Here is a 22555-nt window from a genome sequence, read left to right as displayed (position 1 = left end):
AAGGTTTGAAATACACTACAGGTGCACATTCAATTCAGTGAAGTGCAATTCTTTTTCACAAATTTGTCCGACAGATGTGAGTAATTCCTGAAATCAAGTGACCATCAGTTGGCCACTGCATAAAGCAATGAACCAAAAACTGTTTAGACCACCATGTTTTGTCAGCCTGTGCCCGTGACACCGTTCTGCCCATCACAACATTAACCTGAGATGCAGTTCAGTGACTCTTTTGTTGCTTCTCCTCCCTGTTACAGGAAGAAAGCGGTGGAGATGGAGCTGGCGAAGTGTAAGATAGACATCATGTCTTTGAACAGTCAGCTGTTGGATGCGATACAGCAGAAACTCAACCTGTCTCAGCAGTTAGAAGCCTGGCAGGTTAGTCTCACTCACTCCAATCAATCGCAGTACAGAATGTTATTAGACACTAAATATTACAAACAAATGCAAAGGTCAAACCTGTGGGGAACACATTAACTATTCATCCCATGAAGCAATACGAATGATGTAATTGAATGTGAGACAAAGACCGCACAACTCTTCCGGGTCACGGTCCCCATCCGGGTCACGGCACCATCGTAACTGTGGTCTTTAACGTGCTTGTTATCAGGGAGGGGTTACATTGGTGCCATGGGGTTACAATTAGCTCTCCGTAGCCAGAACTTCAGGCTACGTCTACATTAATTCGGATACATTTGAAAACGGCATTTTCGTTTATAAACGCTCTTCGTCCACACTAGCGTTTTCAGGCGTTTCAGTGTGGATGAGAAACTTTTGAAAACGCTAAATTCAGCTTTACTGTGCATGCGTAAAACCCCACAAAAGATCACTGATATGATTCAGATGGAAAAATAAATAATGAAGTTATTGCACAATTCTTCTGACAGGATAATTTTATTTAGTAAAATATCTCAGCATTTACTGATGCGGTCCAGGTCGCACGCAGTCACCATATGTTGGGTCTAAAACGCTTCTGCTCTCATGTATTACCGCAGGACAACAAATGTGAACGTGAAAACGGCATTTTCAAATGTATCCACTTTGGAGTGCGTTATCAAAAAGCTTCGTTTTCATTAATAAAAACGCTGTCTCAGTGTGGACGGAAGGCCAAAACGGGGAGAAAAATATATGCTTTCAAACGAAAACGTATTAGTGTGGACATGGCCTCAGACTGACGGCAGAAGGTCTGGACTCTATCGCAGCTTTCATTGGCCAAGGACCGCCCACAGGCCAACTGACTGACATGTAAAGCAACCAATCACAGTTCGTTTTATTCTGCAGCATGTTTAGGGGTGTGAAAACGTCACATTGATGTTCCTACAATAACAGAAAGGCATGCAAAACTCTCAGACGTATCGACTAAATCCAGCATTTAGTCGATCCCGATGAGCGCTCGTCATCACAGATTTAAACATGACGGTTTGCTTTTTCCATGAGGGGGTTTGGCGTCACGACGGCTTTGTTTCCAGGCGGACCGTTTAAGAACACGACACACACGTCTCCCGGAAATCCTGTAGAATTCAACCAGTCAGATGACGACAGTTTTGGGTGCCATATGCCATATTAGACATTCAGGTTACAATTAGCCATGCAACAACTCCAACCTGCGAATACTCACCACTGTCGTGATGGTAACCCTCGTTCTGTGGAAAGACTGGCGAGATTTACATGCTACACTCATTAACACAGTAAATGAGCTTTTTGTGATGCTAAACTGTAATGAATGGCAGCGGTCAGCCTCTTTCTCTCTGTCTGTTTCTCTCTCCTTTGGCCCTTTATCCTTAAAGTCAACATGAAGTCAACATTGACCTTATTTACTTTATGACCTTCCTGATCTTATTGAACACAATTTATTAATGCATACTATCTTAACAAAATTAAAATGTTTTTTTTGTAATATTAAAAAATCTAAATGTACTAAAACAGTTTCTCTATTTCTTTTTTCTCTATTCCTAGACTGTACAGTCAATGTTAATCAGAAGTCAAATATGTATTTAGTCATTGTTTCAGGCTATTACTGTACATGATTGTTGTTTGGTTGTATTTAAATGTACAATTTAATTGTTTAAATGTTATATCAGCTTCACGGGCAGAGACAGACTCAACATTCAACAAAAATGCAAACATTTGAGAAAATTCACCTTTCAAAATTCAAGGACTGAACAGTTTTGTATGAACAGCTCTATAAAAGTATTTGGTAACACTTTACAATAAGATTTGATTAGTTAACTACATTAGTTAACAATGAATACTTCTACAGCATTTATTCATCTTAGTTAATGTCAACATTTACTAATACATTATTAAAATCAAAAGTTGTATTTGTTAACATTAGTTAATGCACTGTGATCTAACATGAACAAACAATGAACAATTCTATTTTTACTAACTAACATTAACAAAGATTGATAATGCTCTAAAATATATATTGCTGATTGCTAGTTGATGTTTGCTAACGCATAAACTAAAGTTAACAAATGAAACCTTATTATAAAGTGTTGCCGATGCACTTGTGATAAACATGGTAAAAAGGTTTTCTAGATCCATCTCACAAAATAAGTTCGTCTTGATGAAAATCATTGTTTCATGACTTTAAAAATGCACTATTGTACATGACAACATTTGGAAAATATAACCAGTAGTTAATGGTAATTTAATGCCAGATAACATTCACATTATAAAGGTTACAGCAATAAAAGATAAAAATTGATTAGAAAAAGACATTACTATTGGGATCCGTGTAAATGCTCTGGAGGATGAAATCAGTTTCTAGTCTTAGATTAAAAAGGAACTATGCTCCATTACAGATGTAAAAAGTGCTGTGAGTGCAGTTTCATGTTGACTTTAACTCTCAGTATGTGTGTTTGAGTGTATGAACGTGCGGTCATCTGTCCTTCTCCTCATATTAAAGCAAAGATCAGCGGTTCTGTCGCTCTGCCTCGCCTGTATCCCGTGAATGTGTGTGTGTGTGTGTTTAACTCTTAGCTTCCCCCTCTCTCTCTCTCTCTCTCCCTCTCTCTCTCTCTCTCTCCGCCTGCAGTTTGCCTCCTCAGGGCTGTTCACTGTGTGGCTCTTGTGGTTTCTGATCTAGTGGCCTTTCTCAGCTTCCATACAGACCCCTTCTCCCCTATGGTAACTCCCTCCTGCCTTAGAGGTGAGCTCGGGTTCGCCGTCTTCCCCGTATCCATGTTCATCCCGGGTCATGAGGTCAAGAGGTCGCCGTTCATGTCATTGTGATGTTGTTCTTCAGGGCATTTTCACACTAGAGCAAACATGACAAGTGAATGCTTATGTGAAAAGAGAACTGTGGTATCGAGAAGGAAACTTTTATTTTTGTTTTAAGTTTCCATTTCAGTTTTAGTCATTTTTTTTATGTGCTTTTGTCATTTTATTTTATTAATTTAACTGTCAACATCAGTTAATAAAATACAATTTATTTACAGATACAATATTGCAATTAAAATTAAGTTTAATAAATGCTTTTGAAGTGATTAGTTCATGTTATGTTAATGTAATTAACTAATGTTAATACGTTTAACCTTATTGTAAAGTGTTAATTTTTGTTTTATGTATTTCTGATTAGCTATTAAATTTATTTCTATTCTATTTCATTTATTTTTTATTCCAGCTTTAGTTTTAGGAACGTTAGTACTTTTTTGGTAACACATTACAATAAGGTTTCATTGATTAACATTAGTTCACCTACATTAGTTAACATGAACTAACAATGAAAAATACTACATAATCTTCGTTAATCTCAAAATTTTCTCGTACATTTTTAAAATCAAAAGCTGCATCGGTTAATATTATTTAATACACTGTGAACTGACATGAACAAAGGTTAATAAATGCTGTATATAGTCCATTGTTAGTTCATGTTAGTTAATGTAATAACTAACGTTAACAAATAAGACCTTATTATAAAGCATTACCTTTATTTCAGTTAGTTGCCAAAACGTTTTCATCTAATATCCATGTTTTTCATTTAATATTTTATTTTAATCTAATATCTATATTTCATTATGTCAGTTACTGAAAATGTTTTAACTATTTCCCTGCCAGCGTTTTCGGAAAAAGTCGCCAGTCACGGCCAGCACTTTTGAAAATTTCACTTGCCCCCAGAATATATATATTTTTTTTTATGAATATCTGAACATGCAATATATCAAAAGAATATATGAAGACTTCAGATGCAAAAGCCTCTAAGTGCCATCTGAAATTTTCTTCTAAAATTAGCATTTTTATCAAGCTTGTATATTTAGGTTCAGTAATTTCACTTTAATGACAATTCATAGTTAATTTCCATTGCCATTAAAGTGAAATAACTGAACATAAACATACAAGCTTGATAAAAATGATCATTCTAGAAGAAAATTTCAGATGGCACTTAGAGGCTTTTGCATCTGAAGTCTTCATATATGCTTTTAAACAAAACAAAACTTCATGCATTATTATTTTTACCAACACATGAATGTGGGTAAGTTTAATAAAAAGCAACATTTTGAGATGTGATTCAGAATGATGATCAAAACACAGATGGAGTAGATCGAGTCCATCAACACACTCAAAGCTTCACAGTCCTGTCGCTCGACATTTCATTCAGTAACATTAGACAGTTTTGATTAATCTGCTGTTTAATGTTGACGATCGCGTATTTCTGCTTGTTTCTGCTGCTTCTTCACCTGTGTTTTGATCAGGAGATTCTGTACTCTTTCAGTAGATGTGTAATAGCGCCCCCTATCCCATAACAGTGAAAACACAGAAAGACGGAAAATTCTGTCAATGGCGGGGAAAGAGTTAATAGTTTTAATTTTGCTACCGGGATCAGTGTGAAAACAGCCTTCATTTCCACCGCTCACACAGGACTCATGTCCGTCCATCCATCCTCACTCACCTCAGACTGTCTGCTGTGTCCTCTTTTCTGTCTTAAAGTCAAGTGCTGATGTCTCTCTCTCTCTCAGGATGATATGCACAGAGTTATCGATCAACAACTGATGGATAAACACCAGGAGGAGTGGAAGGATCCTCCATTCTCCTTCAGCGGGTCGCGAGGAGGAGCCTCTTCCAGAAGAGGACATCGCCTCTCGGACAGAGACAAGCGCCTCTTTTCATTCTTCAAGAAGAACTGAGATTCTCTGAAGACATGGAGGAAGAGAGTGAGAACGAGAGAAGGGTACAACAAACGAAAGATAGAAAGTCTAAATCACTAGATCAGTGCTTCTCAACTGGTGCTGCTCATTTATTGTACAAACCTAAAAAAATGAAATACTAACATGCCTTGATTGATTGCATCGATGCACTCGAAAAAATATTTCGATTTTTATATAAATGAAGATATTTCGATTTATGTGTTTGAATTGCATATAAAATTCCCATGCATTTGAATTACAAACTAATCAAGTACTCATAAACTGAATGTTTTAAATGCACAATAACCACATTTATTAATAAATCCAGTTTGTTTCAATCAATTAATTGAAAATTGCTTGTTCCACAGCTAGCCATATTTTAATCATCTTCATACCTTTTAACTGAATACATTTTTCACAATGAACAGATTTATGCTGATTCCAAGCAATTTGAATAACTGCATAAAAAAAAAGATTATTAAAATAAAATCAAATAGTAAATAAACTGCACCATGCAGAAATCTCAGTTTCATCCATATATGACTGACAAATATGCATTGCTTTGTTAAAACACTGTAATCTAAATTTGATATGCAATTCAACTACACATTGATAGTTTTAAGCTCTCAACACCCAAAAATTCACTGTAAAAACAAAGACGTAGAGCTATTTTTGGGGTCACGACCCACTGGTTGAGAAGCACTGGGCTAACAGACGAGTCCTCTGACGGCTTTGAGCCATTTTGCACTTTATCTGTACCCTCAAACCTCACTCAGAAAGCTTCAGGAGCCGAACAGGAATCTTCCGAGACGCAGCCGTCGGGTGAAGCCCTGCGTCAGGGTCTGTTCAACAGGGTTCCCAGAATTCTCCAGTCCTATCAGAGGTCAGTTTCCCCTGCGAGTGCCTCGGAAAGCTTGTCCTCACCTCACTGCCAGAGACTGACGGAGGAACGTCCGCTTACCGACAAATCACGGGATTCGCTAGAGACTCAACTCAGGATGAACTAGACTTCAAACGGTTCAGGACAAATGTTTTCAGCGTCATGCTGTAGTTACAGGCCCAGGTGGAATCTGTGGACGGATCAAACGTACGGATGCTACAGTGTGACTCAAAGGATGTGTAGCATGACGTGGATGGCGCATATATTTTCGAAAATGTCATTTTCGGACACAGATTCCATGTTGGCCTGATTATAGATGATGCTTGAATGCTGCAACATTTAAGTCGAAATTAGTAACAGTAATCTGCTCTTAGGTTCATTCACAGAGCCATTATATATACAGGTGAAACTCGAAAAACTTGAATATCGTGCAAAAGTTAATTTATTCCAGTAATTCGACTTGTGAAAGGAATATTATATAGACTCATTACATGCAAAGTGAGATATTTCAAGCCTTTATTTGTTAGAATTTTTGATGATTATGGCTTACAGCTTATGAAAACCCCAAATTCAAAATCTCTGAAATTTTGTAAAAAGCTGTAAGCCATAATCATCAAAATTATAACTAAACAGGTGAATGTAATTAACTTGGTCTAACAACAATATGAATATTATATAAAAAAGATCATTTTAAAAGCACGCAACATGAAAATAATAATGCAAGAGGAAAACATTAAAGGGGATCTATTATGCCCCTTTTTACATGATGTAATATAAGTCTCATGTGTCCCCAGAATGTGTCTGAAGTTTCAGCTCAAAATATCCCATAGATCATTTATTATACCATGTTGAGTGAGTATTATACCCATTTTGTGATTCACAAAATGTATTCAGCACCTCGTGCCTCAGATACTCTGCCAAAAACTAAAACATCTGTTTGGTTTTGATAATCATCTCCAGCGCGGTCACGCTTACGTGACATTGCAATTCTGCTTCATCATGAAAGTTTATTATCTGCATGTGTTTTGAAGCCATATCAGTGTAAACTTCTGATATATGGTGTTCTAAGCGCACACACCCGAAGCACGCGCGCAGAAAACTGGCCGTCAGGCGGAGCGTCCCGTGAGTATTAAACTAAGTTCTCTTTCACGTCTTACTGCGCTATAAACACAAGGTTATGTCAAAAACACACAAAGTTCACATAAACAGTCGGTTATGTATGTGAACGTAAACAGCAGGGAAAGAAATCACATGTGAATATTAGATGTGGATGGATTTGTTACCACAATAGGATGGTTGTGTACACACACTGCGGACACATAATTATTGTTCAAAACAATACAAATGTGAATTTTGCATAATAGGTCCCCTTTAACGGAAATGTGTTGTGGCTATTTTATCAAACGTACCTGGAGAAAAGCGTTCAGGACAGTATTGTGGCCGTTTCAGCAGCTCGATGATAAACTCCAGGCCGTCTGTGTCTCGATCTGTGATGTGAATGAACCAAAGAGCAGACGTGTTGAGCTGGAATTAAGGGAACTGAAAATACTGCGTTGGAAATATCGTTTACACACTTACAAACACGCACGCACACAGTAGAAATCAGAGAGAAACGCCAAACTGAATACTCACCATTAGAAAACAGCAGTCCGAGATGCACTGAAACTGCGGCTGTGTTCAGAATGCAATATTAGAATACTGTGCAAAATATACAACATACAATTATTAAAATAAATAGTGTGACACTGAATGCAGAATGTAACAGTATTTAAAAGAGCTGTCCAAAAATTAAGTACTTTAACTTTGATAACCCAATCAAATGAGTCAAAATTGTTAATAGAGATTTTTATTTTCTTACTTCTGGTTTATTTGTCATGTTGTAAATGGAAGGCCAAGTCAAATGCATTGCATTGTGGGATGGAGTATTGAATGCTGTATATGGATACTGCACGTAGAAGGTCATTTGAGTATTGTTGCATAAAATCACACTGCAGGTGTAGTGTGAGTAGTGTGCTAGTATGGTATTCTGAACGCAGTCAAGGTCATTTTTAGTGTGTACTTCCTCCAGCCAATGGGCATATGGAGATTCCAGCCTATGAGAATGAAGGGAGCACTTGTGTCCTGATCGTGAGCTGTAATTGGGTGTGTCTTCTGTCTTTCAAAAGCGTTTTGTGTGTGTGTGTGTGTGTGTTATGTTCAGTCAGTGAAAGTTGGGCAGATTTTGAGCAAAGCTATGCAGCTGTCTTCTGATTTCTGGTTTGGAGAAACCCAAAGAGTGATTTTTTTTATACGTACAAAGACACAAATAGGTTTGGAATAAGAAAAGGAATCAATATATTTGTAAATGTATAACTTTTGAATGATAAATCAACACTTTTTTTAGAACACTCCTCATGTAAGCGTGTGTCTGTCATGCAGCCTGACTCATAAGTGTTTCTGGAGGATTGATCAGGTCCGGTTCTGTTGCGCTGTCTGATTAGAGTTGAATGTAAACCATCTTAACCCGCCGAAACTCTCAATCCAGACTCTATACATCGTTCTATATCCATCCAGAGCAATGTGAGATAAGATGATTGATCCAGAGAGGTAATACAGGTGAACAATACAAGTTTCGCTGTAACAAAGTCATATGAATATTAACCATAGTGACTGCAAATTAGGCATTATCTTTCTAAATTTGCAACAAAAAAAGCATTTTATAACAGAGTTGATCAACTCAAGTGTTTAAAGGTACACTATGTAACTTGGCTTTCTAGCGGTTAAAAAACAAAACTGCATGCATTTTGTGGAGGAACATTGTTTTGGTTGTGCTTCAATGCGGATGAATATGAGCCTTCACAGATAATGCTTTAAAGCTACATGACAATTTATCTGTATATTCAATATTTTATTTTATTCAATAAAACACCTTACTGACCTGTTAAATACTAAAAACACAAATTTAGCATCACTTTTACAACATTTCACATCCTTCAGTTCTCCATCTCTGAAAAGCCAAGCTAATGTTGATTCTTGTTTTATTACGAGCTCGGTCTTGTTCTCTTTCTCCAGCAGATTCTCCTCTGTTCGGCATTAGTTTTAAACGGGTGATTCCCCGGTTGGAGATTTAGCGATAAACCAGTCTGACAGATCTACAATATAAACACTTATAATAGCCTTACCATAGTGAATCAGGGTAAAACAAAATCAAGTTTTGGAAAAAGAATTTAAGGTGTATTGTACAGTTACATAGTGCACCTTTAAGCATTTTTTTTTTACTAAATACATGCATATAGGAATGTATATAAACATTCTTGTTAAAATGCTTCTCAATTACATTTAATTTACTCTGAATTTCATTGACTACATAAGCAAATACAAGTTTAGAAAATTGCAGTTGGATGATGCAAACTAATGCTAATGTATATGACACACACAAAAAAAACGGATTTTTGATGTTTTGATGAATTCCTGTAGAGCTTCTCCTGACTGACAGCAGAAGAATTAAACATGTTGTTTTATTAGCAGCATGTCAAACATAAATCTTCCAGACAGCAGCCACAGCCTGAATCGCTCCACGTTTAGAGTATTACACATCTTTTTTTCTGTTGTTCTCTGTGTGAAAACATTTCAATGAGTCTCTTCTTTCATTCCTTTAGATTTTTTTTCTTGCGTTTTACGCACACGGTTATGTAAATGTCTCATGTTACATTGCCTTTGTACTATCTGTCCTTTTGCCATTTAAACACTGTTTTTGCAAGTCTCTCCAGTCTGTGTCGTATATCTGTGTGAGCTGCAGTTGTGAATGTTTTTCCCACAGCCATCTCCCATTTCCAGAAGAACTCTCTCTGAAATGTCACCACTCAAATTAGCAGCATTTATGTGCATGTCTTTCTATATGTATATTTCATTCATAAGACAAAAACAATCACTAAACCTTCTATATGATTATTTTAATAGAAATATTGAGATTAAGCAATTCTGTCCTGATCCTGTTGATCTGATTGTTATAAGCAAACCAAAAAGCTTATTTTACATAGAAAATGGGGGAGAAAAACGTATTTGATAGAAGCAGGATGAGAGTTCAGTAACTACGTGACTAAGTAATGTTGTATAAAGCTACAATTAATTGTTCTCACCAGCCTTTCATTAGTGCCACATTTCTTTCCCTAAATGCACTTTCTGAAAATTAATGTAATATTAAAAACTATACACATATATATTTATCTTTGCAGTAAATCATCTTAAAAAATGGCTGCTAAAACGTCAACTTCATATCAACACGATCCTCACTACATTTACAGTAAAAATCTGAATTATTCACGCCGATCAGAACATCAGATTAAATCGTCTGCTATTGATCTCACAAAAAAAGAAAAAAATAAGGGAACGAAGTGTCAAATGGAACGATAAAATACAGCTAATATTAAGTATTTTGTAAGATTCTTCACTTCCAGGCAAAGACTGCAGACAAAAGTGTAATTATCTGTACATTTGTAAGAAATATCATGGTAAACATGTAAATAAGGAAGATTTTATACTTTCCATAAATGTATGCTATTTATACTCATAGTAAGTACAATATGGTGTATGTTTTTATAATGATCAAATTCTTATTTTTTCAACAGATTCCTTGAAAATACCAAGTTATATACAAATGCAAACATAAACATGTCCATGTTTAAAAAGCTTCCAATGTCTTCACGTGGAACGCACTGTGATGTATCACAATAAAAATACAAATGCAAAAGTTTCTCAATCATCAATTATTTCGGTAATAAAACGGAGGAATCATTGCAGTCCTGCAATAAACATCAAGATAGAAGAACTTGTAAACAGATGTGCAACATGTTCCCTGAAGATGCTTAATAAAGACGAGGACAAAAAATGCTTGTGTCAAATATTAATTCTTTAAAATATTTATTAATGATTTAATTCATAAAGGGGAGGTCCATAATACATTTCTTTTCTCCAGTGTATAATATAACCACAGCTGAAAAAAAGTGTTTCAACCAGCACAGTTTGCATGGACATGTGCTAATATGTCATACGCGCAAGTATACGCACATATATGATGAACAGAAGTCACATGACTGGGTTGAATTTGGCTCACAGCACAGCTAGGGCTTCTGGTGTGTTTTGGCTTACTGGATTAATACTAATAATGAAAGTATTCCTATTGGTGAATCTCACAAAAACGCTCAAGAGCACCAAACTAAATTTTAGATATTAAAAATGAACCAATCTTTGTTTTGCATATTTCAATTGTGAAGCATTTATATATTATGATTCCATTTGTAATGAGATTATTGCAGATCTAAATTCATTGCGTTATATAATCAGCATTTTAAACTCTCTGCATTTGGTTTTTTTACATTCACAATTTAATGCAAAGAAAATAATAATTTGCATAAAAATAGGCTCATGAAAAATATTTTCTTTAGGGTTGAATTGTGACACGGTCACGTTTTCGTGAGATTCACCCCCATAGAGACCGCCAAAGGAAGATCTCATAGGTTGGGTATCTGTCAAAGATAAATCTGCCATTAAGACTCTATTCTTAAAAGTCAGGAAAAAGAAAAAAAATTCAAGACAATTCAAGAAATTTGTCTTTTTAGGGATGACCACAAACAGATTCACCCCTTTGGCTTAAACACTTTAACATAGCATCTCCTGTCCACATATAAAAACATATTACATTTGATATTAGCAATATACCCTTTGCAACTGTGCATAAACATGGTAATTGTTTTTTTTTTTACTTTGCTTGGATCAGTGCCTTCTGGGTCCAGATGAGTTGAGGATCTTGTGCTCCATACAGGACTCGTAGCAATGTGTTACAACCTCGTATGACATTAACATCACTCATCGATGAGACGAACTCTAGTTATTATCATCAGCTTCAATCGGGTGCATCCACAAACCCAAAGATGCGACTCCAGCGTGCGTACGAACACAAGTCTATGGCAACACTGAACGAGAGGGCGATTCTGTCATGATACCATCTGAGATTATGGCAGTATCTTCCGCCCTCATCCTCACGGGAAGCACAAAAGCAGAAAAACACAAGCCTGAAGCGGCAAAAGATGTCTGTGAATGTCAAAGGCTCTGCTGTCCTCGGCCTGAAGACCTCATCCAGATTACTAATCTCATGAAAACATGTTCAGCCCTAAATCTAAAGGAAAAAAAATAAACTATATTTTGCATGAAGCCTATTACAAGGCCAAGAATTTTAGGATTTACGTTTTTTTTTTTTTTTTTTCATGATAATGATTGACTCAATTCTCTTCCTAATGTTCATTACTGTAACGCATCCAGATGTTTTAATGCACAACAGTAAAAAAAAAAAGACTATTTTAAAGGAGTATTAAAAGGCAGTACAACAAATACTATCATGATGTATAAATACGACTTTTCTTGCATTGTAAAATGAGAATCGTGGGGGAAATGCGCTTAAGTGTATTGGTCTTAAACAGACTGAGACTTCATTTTCTTTATGCAAAATAGAATTAATTTCACATTTAAAACATGGACATGCTCTTTTTGTGAGATTAACCCAATGAAAGGAAGGGAAAAAAGATCAAATGAGAGAATCAGAAGACTGCTATTTGACGTATCACTGATTAATATGGTCTAAAAATGTGCTAAAACTGAAAAACGTTTGGCATCTGTCTTGCACGGAGTCAATGATGAGTGAATGTCAGTAATTGCATGATTTCATAAAGGCCTAATTGTTCTTGCAGAAAAAAACACTGGCATTCCACAAAAAATGAGAGAAAGAGATGATGATGATGATGAAGAAGAAGAAGAAAATAAAAATCACTCCTGAGATGGTGGATAATAGAGAGTAATTCTGAAAGCATACAGAAACCTGCACGGTTTGGCGATCATGTCAGCTTGCTGGTCCTTCAATCAAGGAGGAGGATCTTTTATTAAATATCACGAATTCCACATGAAACTCCTCGACCCCGATAAAATCTGTACATTTTCTTTTAAAAAGTCTTTGTTGTTTGTCTCGGTCCAGAAAGGACTGCATTCTGTCCGCCCGGTGTTTTTGTGAAATCGTAATTGAGACGATCACAGTCCGTCTGCATGTGCCGACCGCCGTGCAGAGGAACGTCTGTTCGTGCACTAGCAGCATTTTTTCTTTCGTTTGCTATTCTTGCCGAGTTTAATCACATCATTCTGCTGCTGTTGCTGCTGTTTGGCCACAGACTCTTTCTTTGCCCGGAGCACCAGCTCTGTGATGCAGTTAAACATCTACACAAAGACCAGAAACACACACACACACGTACACGTTACTGGACCATCCAGCACTGGTTCTAATAAAAACTAACACACTTTATTCAACACATCCAGCTATAAAATCTGAATGGATGAGCCGTGTTGGAAGCCGCTGTAGATGACACACACGCATGCCATGCCTATACAATATATACATATTTTATTTTTATTAATTTCAATGTTTAGTTAAATTTCAATGTGCCAAGTTTTCTTTGACAACTTTAAACTAGGGATGTGCACAAGTACTCGATTATTCAAGTAGTCATTCTGTGAAATATTCTAGAACAGAGCAAAACTGTATTTCAGTGATTTTTCCAGGCCAGAGAGCTGCGCATTTGTGAGTCAGGAGTGTTTAAAGTGTTTTTACAGCACAATCTCTGAATGGTCCTAAGACAGACCCCTGAGGAACTCACCTCCTCCACGTTGACATTCTCCTTTGCACTCGTCTCAAACAGACTGATGCCCATCTGCTCTGCGAACTTCTGTGCGTCATTCGTCTCCACAACCTTAGAGTTTGGATCGTCGTTTTTATTGCCCACTGAAGGGAGAACATGACAGAAGTGGAGAGAGTCGTTAATATACAGAAGTGACCTTTGGCGGTTCTACTAATTCATGTACTAAAGGTTTCATATCATGGAAAATTGGATGTTTTTTTTTTTTTTTATAAATAAGAGTTTCACTAACTGCACCCCCTCCCCCTGTCCACCCTGACCATTTATTGAAACTAAAATGCTTTACTTTTTCAGAAGATTCATCATAGTAATAACAGCACAACCTTGAGCTCCTTAAATTATGACCGCACACAGAATGAATTACATCCACATTTCATTTGCAAAGATGGTAACCAATCAAAATAAAACAAAATCAAAATATAGAAGTGGATTTGAAAACAAATAAAATAAAATGTATTGTGTAGTGCCTGCAATGGTGAACTGACCTAATATTCGACAGACGTCATCACAGTTCTGGTTTATTTCATGCAGCCATCGTTTGACGTTGACAAAGGACTCGGCACTGGTGACGTCATACACTACTATGACCCCATGGGTTCCTCTGTAATACCTGAAAATGGAAAATCAAGAGTATTAAAGACTTAGTTAAGTTTAGTTTAAAGGGATAGTTCACCCAAAAATTTTAATTAGCCCATGATTTACTCACCCTGAAGCCATCCAAGAGTATACGACATTCTTCTTTATATTAAATAAAGTTATGTTAAAAAATGTCCTGGCTCTTCTAAGCTTTATAATGGGAGTAAATGGGAATATCTTGCGTACGTATGTCCGTTTGCCGGAAGCTAGTTATTTTAGTTGATAAAGTTTTAAATATGGATATTTTTCTTACATGAACGCATCACTTCACTTCAGAAGGCCTTTATTAACCCCTGAAGAGCCGTGTGGAGCACTTTTATAATGGATGGATGCGCTTTGATGGACTTCCAAAACAATATACCCATTATAAAGCTTGGAAGAGCCAGGACTTTTTTTTAATATAACTCCGATTGTATTCGTCTGAAAGAAGAATGTCATTTACACCTAGGATGGCTTCAGGGTGAGTAAATCATGGGCTAATTTACATTTTTGGGTGAACTATCCCTTTAAGTAAGAGTTTAGTTTTCAGTAACCAGCTGGAACCAAGAGTGAACAGAGAAACAGCCCTCTGACTTAAAAGCACAGGCCATCTTCTGTCTCCAAACACAGACACAAAGACAAGTGCACACACAAAGAGCTCTTTGAGAGGTCTGTAGCGACCAAGCCCTTCTGTCATTGGCCGAGCCTGTCACAGTTCTGCCTTCATAGCAGATCAAAGCACATAAACATGCAGGAACATGTACATACACTAACGAGACACTAATGAAGAGGCATACATTCTCTTGTTAGCTACGTAATGACCATTCAATGGACCACCAGTATAAATACAAGAAATGCGTCTTTGCATTTTGAAGGGCAAAAATGTAGTTTAAAGTTTTGAATACTTTAATGTAAGCCATATGTTTTCAGTTAAAGCTGCTTTTACCAATAATGCCTTACAAATCTGGAATCTTTAACCAAATTGAAACTTTCAATCTATTTTATTAAGCATTTTCTGTACGAAAGCTTCTACACAAATTAAGTTGATTATATAATGGTGTGTTTTTCACCAGTGTGTTGTTTGTGAATGATTGGATTCTCGTGCCACATGGAACTGTGCAATAAAAACCATGGAAAGCTTCAGTCCCAGAGTGCCATGGTAGATGTGGATTCCCAGTCAAACAGCAGCTATAAAATGTTACACAACTAATGAGAAACTTCAAATAGATTCCCTGAGGTGTTCTGCTAGTGAAGAGCCACGCTCAAACACACAACATCCAGAGAAACACACGTCTTGAAACAATGCTCACTTTCTTAACATAACTTAAAATATGTTATTACTTAGGGCTGGGTAAAAAATACAGATTTCTCAATTTTAATCGATTCTCATTTTTACGAACCGATATCGATTCTTAAATCCCAAGAATCGATTAGTCATCCTGTTTTCAGTTGATGAATGAATGTAACATTGTAGCACGCATCCCATCCAATAAATCACAATAATCTTTGTGCTTTGTTACTATTGATATGAAACAAAGTCTCAGATTTAAAATTACGTCCATTTTCTTCCGAAATTCAAAAACATAAATACCGTTCTGGCGCTGTGGCGTGAGATCGCTCTGGCTCAGCCCAAGAGAAGCACATGATCTTCTCTTCCGCCTTAATAACACCAGTTACAGCGCGAAATAAACATGAATGATGAGTGTTTCAACCGTGGAAATTTACCTCAGAAAAACCATATCCAGGGACCATAAACTCGTTAGTCAGCAAGAAAAATTAACTCTAGAGAGGAGCATTTTGCTAAATATGTGCACCATATTACATATTCATCATAATTTCTTACTGTTCTTCAATATTTAATGCATGTTTGAATAAATCAGGCAAGTTTTTTATGGCAGCCACCATTTAAATGTTTATATTTCATATAACTTCATTGTTATAAAAATAAAGTATAATTTAAGTGTTTGTATACAAATGAGTTAATTTTTACCTTCAATATTATATAGTAGGCTAATGAAGCCTATAGGCTACAACTGACTCCCATAGTTTACAGCATTAGTAAAGAGATTTGTTTTCCTTGAGAAAATTTGCCATGTATTGTCCCTGATATTCAAAATAATCAATACTGAATCGAATCGAATTGTGAAGTTTGTGTCAATACCCAGCCCTATTATTACTGAGGCTAAGAGTGAAAGCACTATTTTAATATATTTTTAAAGAGAAATACCAGATATAATTTATTCTGACCGACAGGGTGTCTACAGATATAAAGAAGTTAAATTTAAGACTTTTTAAGACCTTTTTAATGACACTTTAAATGAAATTTAAGACCAAACCTGTGATGGAAATACACATTATATTACATGCGCATATGTAATATTTAACTTAAGTAATTGAAATAATTTAATATTCACTACTTTATATTAAATTTATTTAGTTTATTGAACTAAAATCAATGTAATATTTGCAATCGTGAGAATATTCAGCAAAATAGCTCCCATCATGTTATGTTACTTAACTATATCACATGTTATAAATAAAAAACTTAACATTTAGAATTTTTACCTCAGTATGTTTATTCTGGGAGTTTTTTTATGTTTGCCGTTATGCTCATTTGTTTTGATTTCTTCCTATAAAATCTATCACAGAGACATGCAGCGCGAGCCTCAACAGCATTACCATTATCCATTACCATTATCATTATCAACAGCTGTTTATGTAATAAAATCTGAATCATGCTCGTGATTCGATGCTTCACTGGTTATTTGACGGACATTAGGTCCGTCAGACTGGAGACATTTTAGCGGTAACGTGACCAGAAATATTAATTCTAAGACTTATCGAATCTGAATTTAAGACATTTTAAGACTTTTTAAGGACCCGCGGCCACCCTGGACCGAGTGTTTGGTTTGATATCTACTGGGTTGATTACTGAGAGCTTCCTGTCAGACAATATCAAACACAAACTTCAAGCACGTTTCAGTTCTGGCGATGCAATATTTTCTCAAGAAGGCTGAGTACGAAATCTGAAAATGTTTAAAGAAACCTCTTTGTATTATGGTTTACTCTGAAACAGAAAGCAGCAGGAGTTTGATCATTTCATGCGTTTGACTCACGTAGACGTGATGGTTCTGAAACGCTCTTGTCCGGCTGTGTCCCATATCTGCAGTTTCACCTTCTCTCCGTTAATTTCCACTGTCCGGATCTTGAAGTCGACTCCTATAGTGGTGATGTAACTACCTACAACACAATATAACACCAATCAACAATGAATGTACAATCTTAATATATTAGGTTGGGCTTTTTCAACCCCTTAATTTCCATAATTAGTTGTACAAAAAAATAATTTTAGGCACAGTGTTGGCCTACACATCACGAGACATGATAAAATGACAACAATTTCAGCTTAAACATATACAAATTTAAGAGACTACTGAATAATCCCTACTAATATTTACAGTGATAAATATTTTCTTCTTTTTTTTCGTTGCCAGGTACACTCACATTCTATAGTTTGGGGTCACTGAGAATTCTCTTCTGCTCACTAAGGCCACATTTATTTGATCAAAAATACAGTAAAATCTGAAATATTATTACAATTTCAAATAACAGTTCTTTATGTGAATATATTTTAAAATGTAATTTATATCCTGTGATCAAAGCTGAATTTTCAGCATCATTACTCCAGTCTTCAGTGTCACATGATCCTTCAGAAATCATTCTAATATGATGATTTGCTGCTCAAGAAACATTTCTGATTATTATCATATCATATTTTTGTGGAAACCATGATCAATTTTTTTTTTTCAGGATTCTTTGATGAATAGAACGTTTTAAAAAAAGCATTTATTTTTTATGTAACATAAAATATCTTAACTGTAACAACTTGATGAATTTAAAGCATCCTTGCTGAAAAGTCTTGCTGACCCCCCCCCAATTCTGAACGGTAGTGTATGATTCATAAAACTATATTATTTCTCTTTTACAAGAGTTACTTGAATTTGTTAAATTCCATAAATTAATTCATGAAAATAAAAATCTGCAAACAAGAACTTGGAAGTATTTTTTATTTGTCCATTACCTTTTGTTCATTAAATAAAAAAGCTGTAACATTATCACGTTCCTGGCTTCAGAAAATATGATGAGTCCGTACTCAAACATGATAAATCAAACCGATGACGCTGGACATGTTCATGCATCTTGATCTTACCTGAAAAAGTGTTGTCTGCAAAACGCAGCAGAAGACTGCTCTTTCCAACACCTGGAACGACAAACAACAAACAAAACCAAAGAATGAGGAAAAAAAAACATATGATGCCGCAGATTTCAGCTGAATATGATCAAAACTGGCTCCATTAAACCAGACAGGCTAACGTCTGCTCACCATGTGGTTTCTCACAAAGCTTTCAAATGTACTCCTTATAGTAAAAGCTAACATTTGAGAAACATGGGGTTTTCTCAAATGATGTCAGGACCAAAATAACCTCAAATACCACCGGCATAATATCTCATCCACACCGACTGCAGATTACTGTACATTTAGACTGTCTGCAAAATGAGCGTGTCACTTTCTTCAGCTCTCATGGGTTTGAAACAGTAATGGAGAAGGCCATATCAGTGAGCTCTTGGGATTTCTTTGTGGAATACGAACCACGGTCTGTGGACGTGCCGTCGGAGACTACAGCCGACAGACACACCGACCGCTGACTCTCAGAAAGGAAGATAAACCACCAAACATCCTCTCCTGACAAACGAAGCCATGAACACACAGGATAAAAGAGTTTACATGCTTTCTTTAGTGGAAGGGCTGTAGAAAGGCAACACAGATTCCTGTAGAATGAGTAGAACTTGTGCATGATTAACTAAACATGGAGCACATCAAAAACATTGGACACAACCTGCATTTTGATTCAGCCGTCTCAAAAAGACCACATAATCTAACAGCAATTAAATATAGCAATTGTAAAGCTGAAAATCTTCTATTACATGCCAGATCACCAGTGTCCAAACTGAGCCCTTCCATCAGAGAACACAGCAGATTTTCTTTCTTCACAGACCACAGATCTGCAGCATATCATGCAGTCCCTTTACTAGAGGTCAAATCTGAAGCAGAGGTCAAATAAAAGCCCTCAGAGGACAGAAACACTGAGGCCTGTGTGTCCATCTACTGTACGCTCAGTGCCAGCGTCCATCCTTCATGTGTGTATGGACAGCTGTGGTGACTGACCAATTGTCAGGATTAAAACATGACAGTAAAGAGTGTAAGTTGTACCAACCTGGCTAAGCTAAAAAATTAATAATTAAAAAAAGTGTCATATATATAAATATATATATGAAAGAGAGAGGAGTATAGCAACATCAAGGTCATGGGTTCAATTCCCAGTGAACAAATACATATATATTAATTAATATACATAATATATATATATATATATATATATATATATATATATATATATATATATATATATATATATATATATTACTTCATTATATAGGCTATACATACACATGACCTCAATCAAGTTTGTATGAGCTGTATATTATAATTATTTTGATAATGGCATACATTTTGTTGTTGAATTCTGATATATAATATATATGGCATACATTTTGTTGTGTATATATATATCAATCTCAGAACTCAACAACAAAATGTATGCCATTATCAAAATACCAATAATATACAGCTGTGTGTGTGTGTGTGTGTGTGTGTGTGTGTCGACTGCTTCACACGAAAAGGTGCTCAAACTCAAACCACAGGAACCACTGTGAGGTGTCGCTGCTCTCTTAACCACCCATTGAAATAAGGACACTCGCCTTTACTTTAGTGCAAAGAATAAAGCAAACACAACATCTCTTTTACTTCAGCTGTCACACACAATAAAACACACCACAAACAACTCAAGTATTTCTGTGTGTAAATCAGCAATTGCAAACACTTCAAGTATTCAGATCAGTGACACCCCTTCATCATCATGTCTGAATTGACTCTGCAGGATTTCTTCAGTTTTCTTCATTATAGTCTTGAATATGAACATGTATGAAATCAACATGTTCCAGAAAGTGCCGCAACACCATATTCATTTTCAACTAGATATATTATTGTATCATTTTTAAAGCAACTACGTAAAATGTTTTGATTGTAAAGTGTTTATCTTCTGTCGTGTTATCTAATGCACTGACAATCAGACACATTAAGTGTGACATCAAATGCTTTCTGTGGTCACTTAAATCAATGCACTTCTGTTATAGTGCTGAATAAGTGATGGTAAAGTGAGAGTGATGAGGATCTCGGGCCTGTCTGCTGTGATCAGCCCATAAAGCAGCGGCACAATGACATAATAAACACGCTCATCTCTCCATTAAATCAGACCTGCGACCATAATTACAGCCTGTCGGACCTCACCGCTTCAATATGAGACACTCAAACCCCCACAGAGCCTCGCCCCGGCCCGCTTCCCGTCCCGCATCCCCGGCGTCTCTTACCGCTGTCCCCGATGATCAGCAGCTTGAAGAGGTGATCGTAGTCGCGGGCCATGCCGGTGGAGTGTGGCTCAAACCCCGCGCCTTCACTTCAGCTTTACGCCTCTCTCCAGCCGAAAGCTTGGCTAGAACCCGTCTGAGGTCCTGCCCGGAGAAGAGCGGACAATTTCACCCCGATAGATGCCGAAAGCAGCGGGTTTGTCGTCGGGGTTTGTCGGTGTCAGGAGTCAGTCAGTCAGTCGCTCATTACCGGAAACGGCGCTTCCTCCTCCTGCACCAGCGCGGCTAACGGACCAATCAGAGCGCGCCGACGCCATATGACGTGACAGCCGCCAACGAGCCAAACATACAAAGGATGTCACGCCAAGATAGAATACTCAAGGAAATAATTTCTATATATGAAAAGAATGAGCAATCACAAGCTGACATCAATATTTTATTTGAATTACAAGCTGAATTGGACAATATCTATCAAAATTTGGCACAGGGAGCTTTTATTCGGTCTAGGCGAAAATGGATAGAACATGGTGAAAAGAATACGAAATATTTTCATAATTTAGAAAAAAGAAATGTTAGTGTTAATAGTATATATAAACTTAAAATTAATGAACAGATTTCTGAAGATCCCCCAAACATTTCAAATTTTGTGGAAGAATTTTATAAAAAACTATACTCCAAACACAACAGTTGTCAGAGCTCAAATTTCCTCTCTTCTATAAAAAATGTGGCTCAAGGTATTGATGAAACTCAAAGGGATATTTGTAATCAAGACATATCCCTTGAAGAACTTAAAAAGAACATTAGTAAGTTAAAAGATAATAAATCCCCAGGGAATGATGGCCTTACAGGTGAATTTTACAAGGTATTTCAAGGTTATATTTCTGAATTCTTATTATTAGTTTTTAAGGAGGCTATAGAAACCTGTAGGCTTCCCCCAACAATGTGTCAAGGTTTAATTACATTGTTACCTAAACCTAATAAGGATTGTTTGCTTCTTGACAATTGGAGGCCTATAACCCTAATTAATAATGATGCAAAACTATTGGCTCATATTTTTGCGCAAAGAATAAAATTGTGCTTAGATACAATTATAGATGATAGCCAGTCTGGCTTTATGCAAGGACGGCATATTAGCAATAATATTCGATTAATCTTAGATTTAATTGATTATAAGGATTACATAACTGATAATAGTTACATTCTATTTATAGATATATACAAAGCCTTTGATACTGTGAAACATGATTTTTTATTTGATGTACTAGATTTTTTTGGTTTTGGTCAGTACTTTAAAAGGGCAATACAAACTTTATATAGCGACTGCAATAGCTCGGTTAAACTTCCTTGGGGAACTACTCGTAGATTTAGCATCTCCCGGGGCATAAAACAAGGAGATCCAGCTGCTCCGTTCCTATTTCTTCTGGTCATGCAAACAATGGCTCTATATATACATAATGACTCTTTTCAAGGCATCAAAATTATGGAAAAAGAAATTAAATGCTGTCAGCTTGCTGATGATACAGCTATTTTTTTAAAAGATATATCACAGGTAAAAAAGGTTATATATTGTCTCAATATATTTTCCAAAGCTTCAGGTTTATCTTTAAATGTTAAAAAATGTACTCTTTTTCCACTTAAAGGGTTACTTCAGGATTTAGCATTAAGCTTTGTATTAGTAGAAAACCTGTAGTATTTTCGAATTACCATGCTTTCCCCCCTCATATCCCCCTGAG

At 36.3% G+C, this 22555-nt stretch overlaps 2 protein-coding genes across 2 annotated transcripts in view; one reads left to right on the top strand and one right to left on the bottom strand.

Annotated features, from left to right (window-relative positions):
- Nucleotides 1-6515, top strand: part of bicdl1 (BICD family like cargo adaptor 1) — a gene marked incomplete at its 5' end in the record, with an annotated part of 40519 nt that extends 34004 nt beyond the window's left edge. The window contains 2 exons of the mRNA XM_081349602.1: nt 255-375; nt 4959-6515. Of these exons, the coding sequence (XP_081205728.1) occupies nt 255-375; nt 4959-5126 (289 nt within the window). The 3' untranslated portion in view covers nt 5127-6515. The remainder of the gene's footprint in view (nt 1-254; nt 376-4958) is intronic.
- A 16-nt stretch (nt 6516-6531) lies between these two features.
- rab35b (RAB35, member RAS oncogene family b) lies at nt 6532-21214 on the bottom strand. The gene is made up of 6 exons (XM_081349603.1): nt 20826-21214; nt 18547-18597; nt 17453-17576; nt 14207-14331; nt 13683-13807; nt 6532-13245 (listed from the first exon to the last, which is right to left on the bottom strand). Exons 1-6 carry the CDS (start codon nt 20875-20877, stop codon nt 13117-13119), a joined length of 606 nt encoding a protein of 201 aa, XP_081205729.1. The 5' UTR covers nt 20878-21214; the 3' UTR covers nt 6532-13116.
- Between the last annotated feature and the right edge of the window lie 1341 nt (nt 21215-22555).

This window comes from Scardinius erythrophthalmus, assembly GCF_964197995.2.
Source record: "Scardinius erythrophthalmus genome assembly, chromosome: 20".
In the NCBI taxonomy this organism is placed as follows: domain Eukaryota; kingdom Metazoa; phylum Chordata; class Actinopteri; order Cypriniformes; family Leuciscidae; genus Scardinius; species Scardinius erythrophthalmus.
Note: the sequence above shows the minus strand (reverse complement) of the source record. Positions and strands in the feature narration are given on the sequence as shown.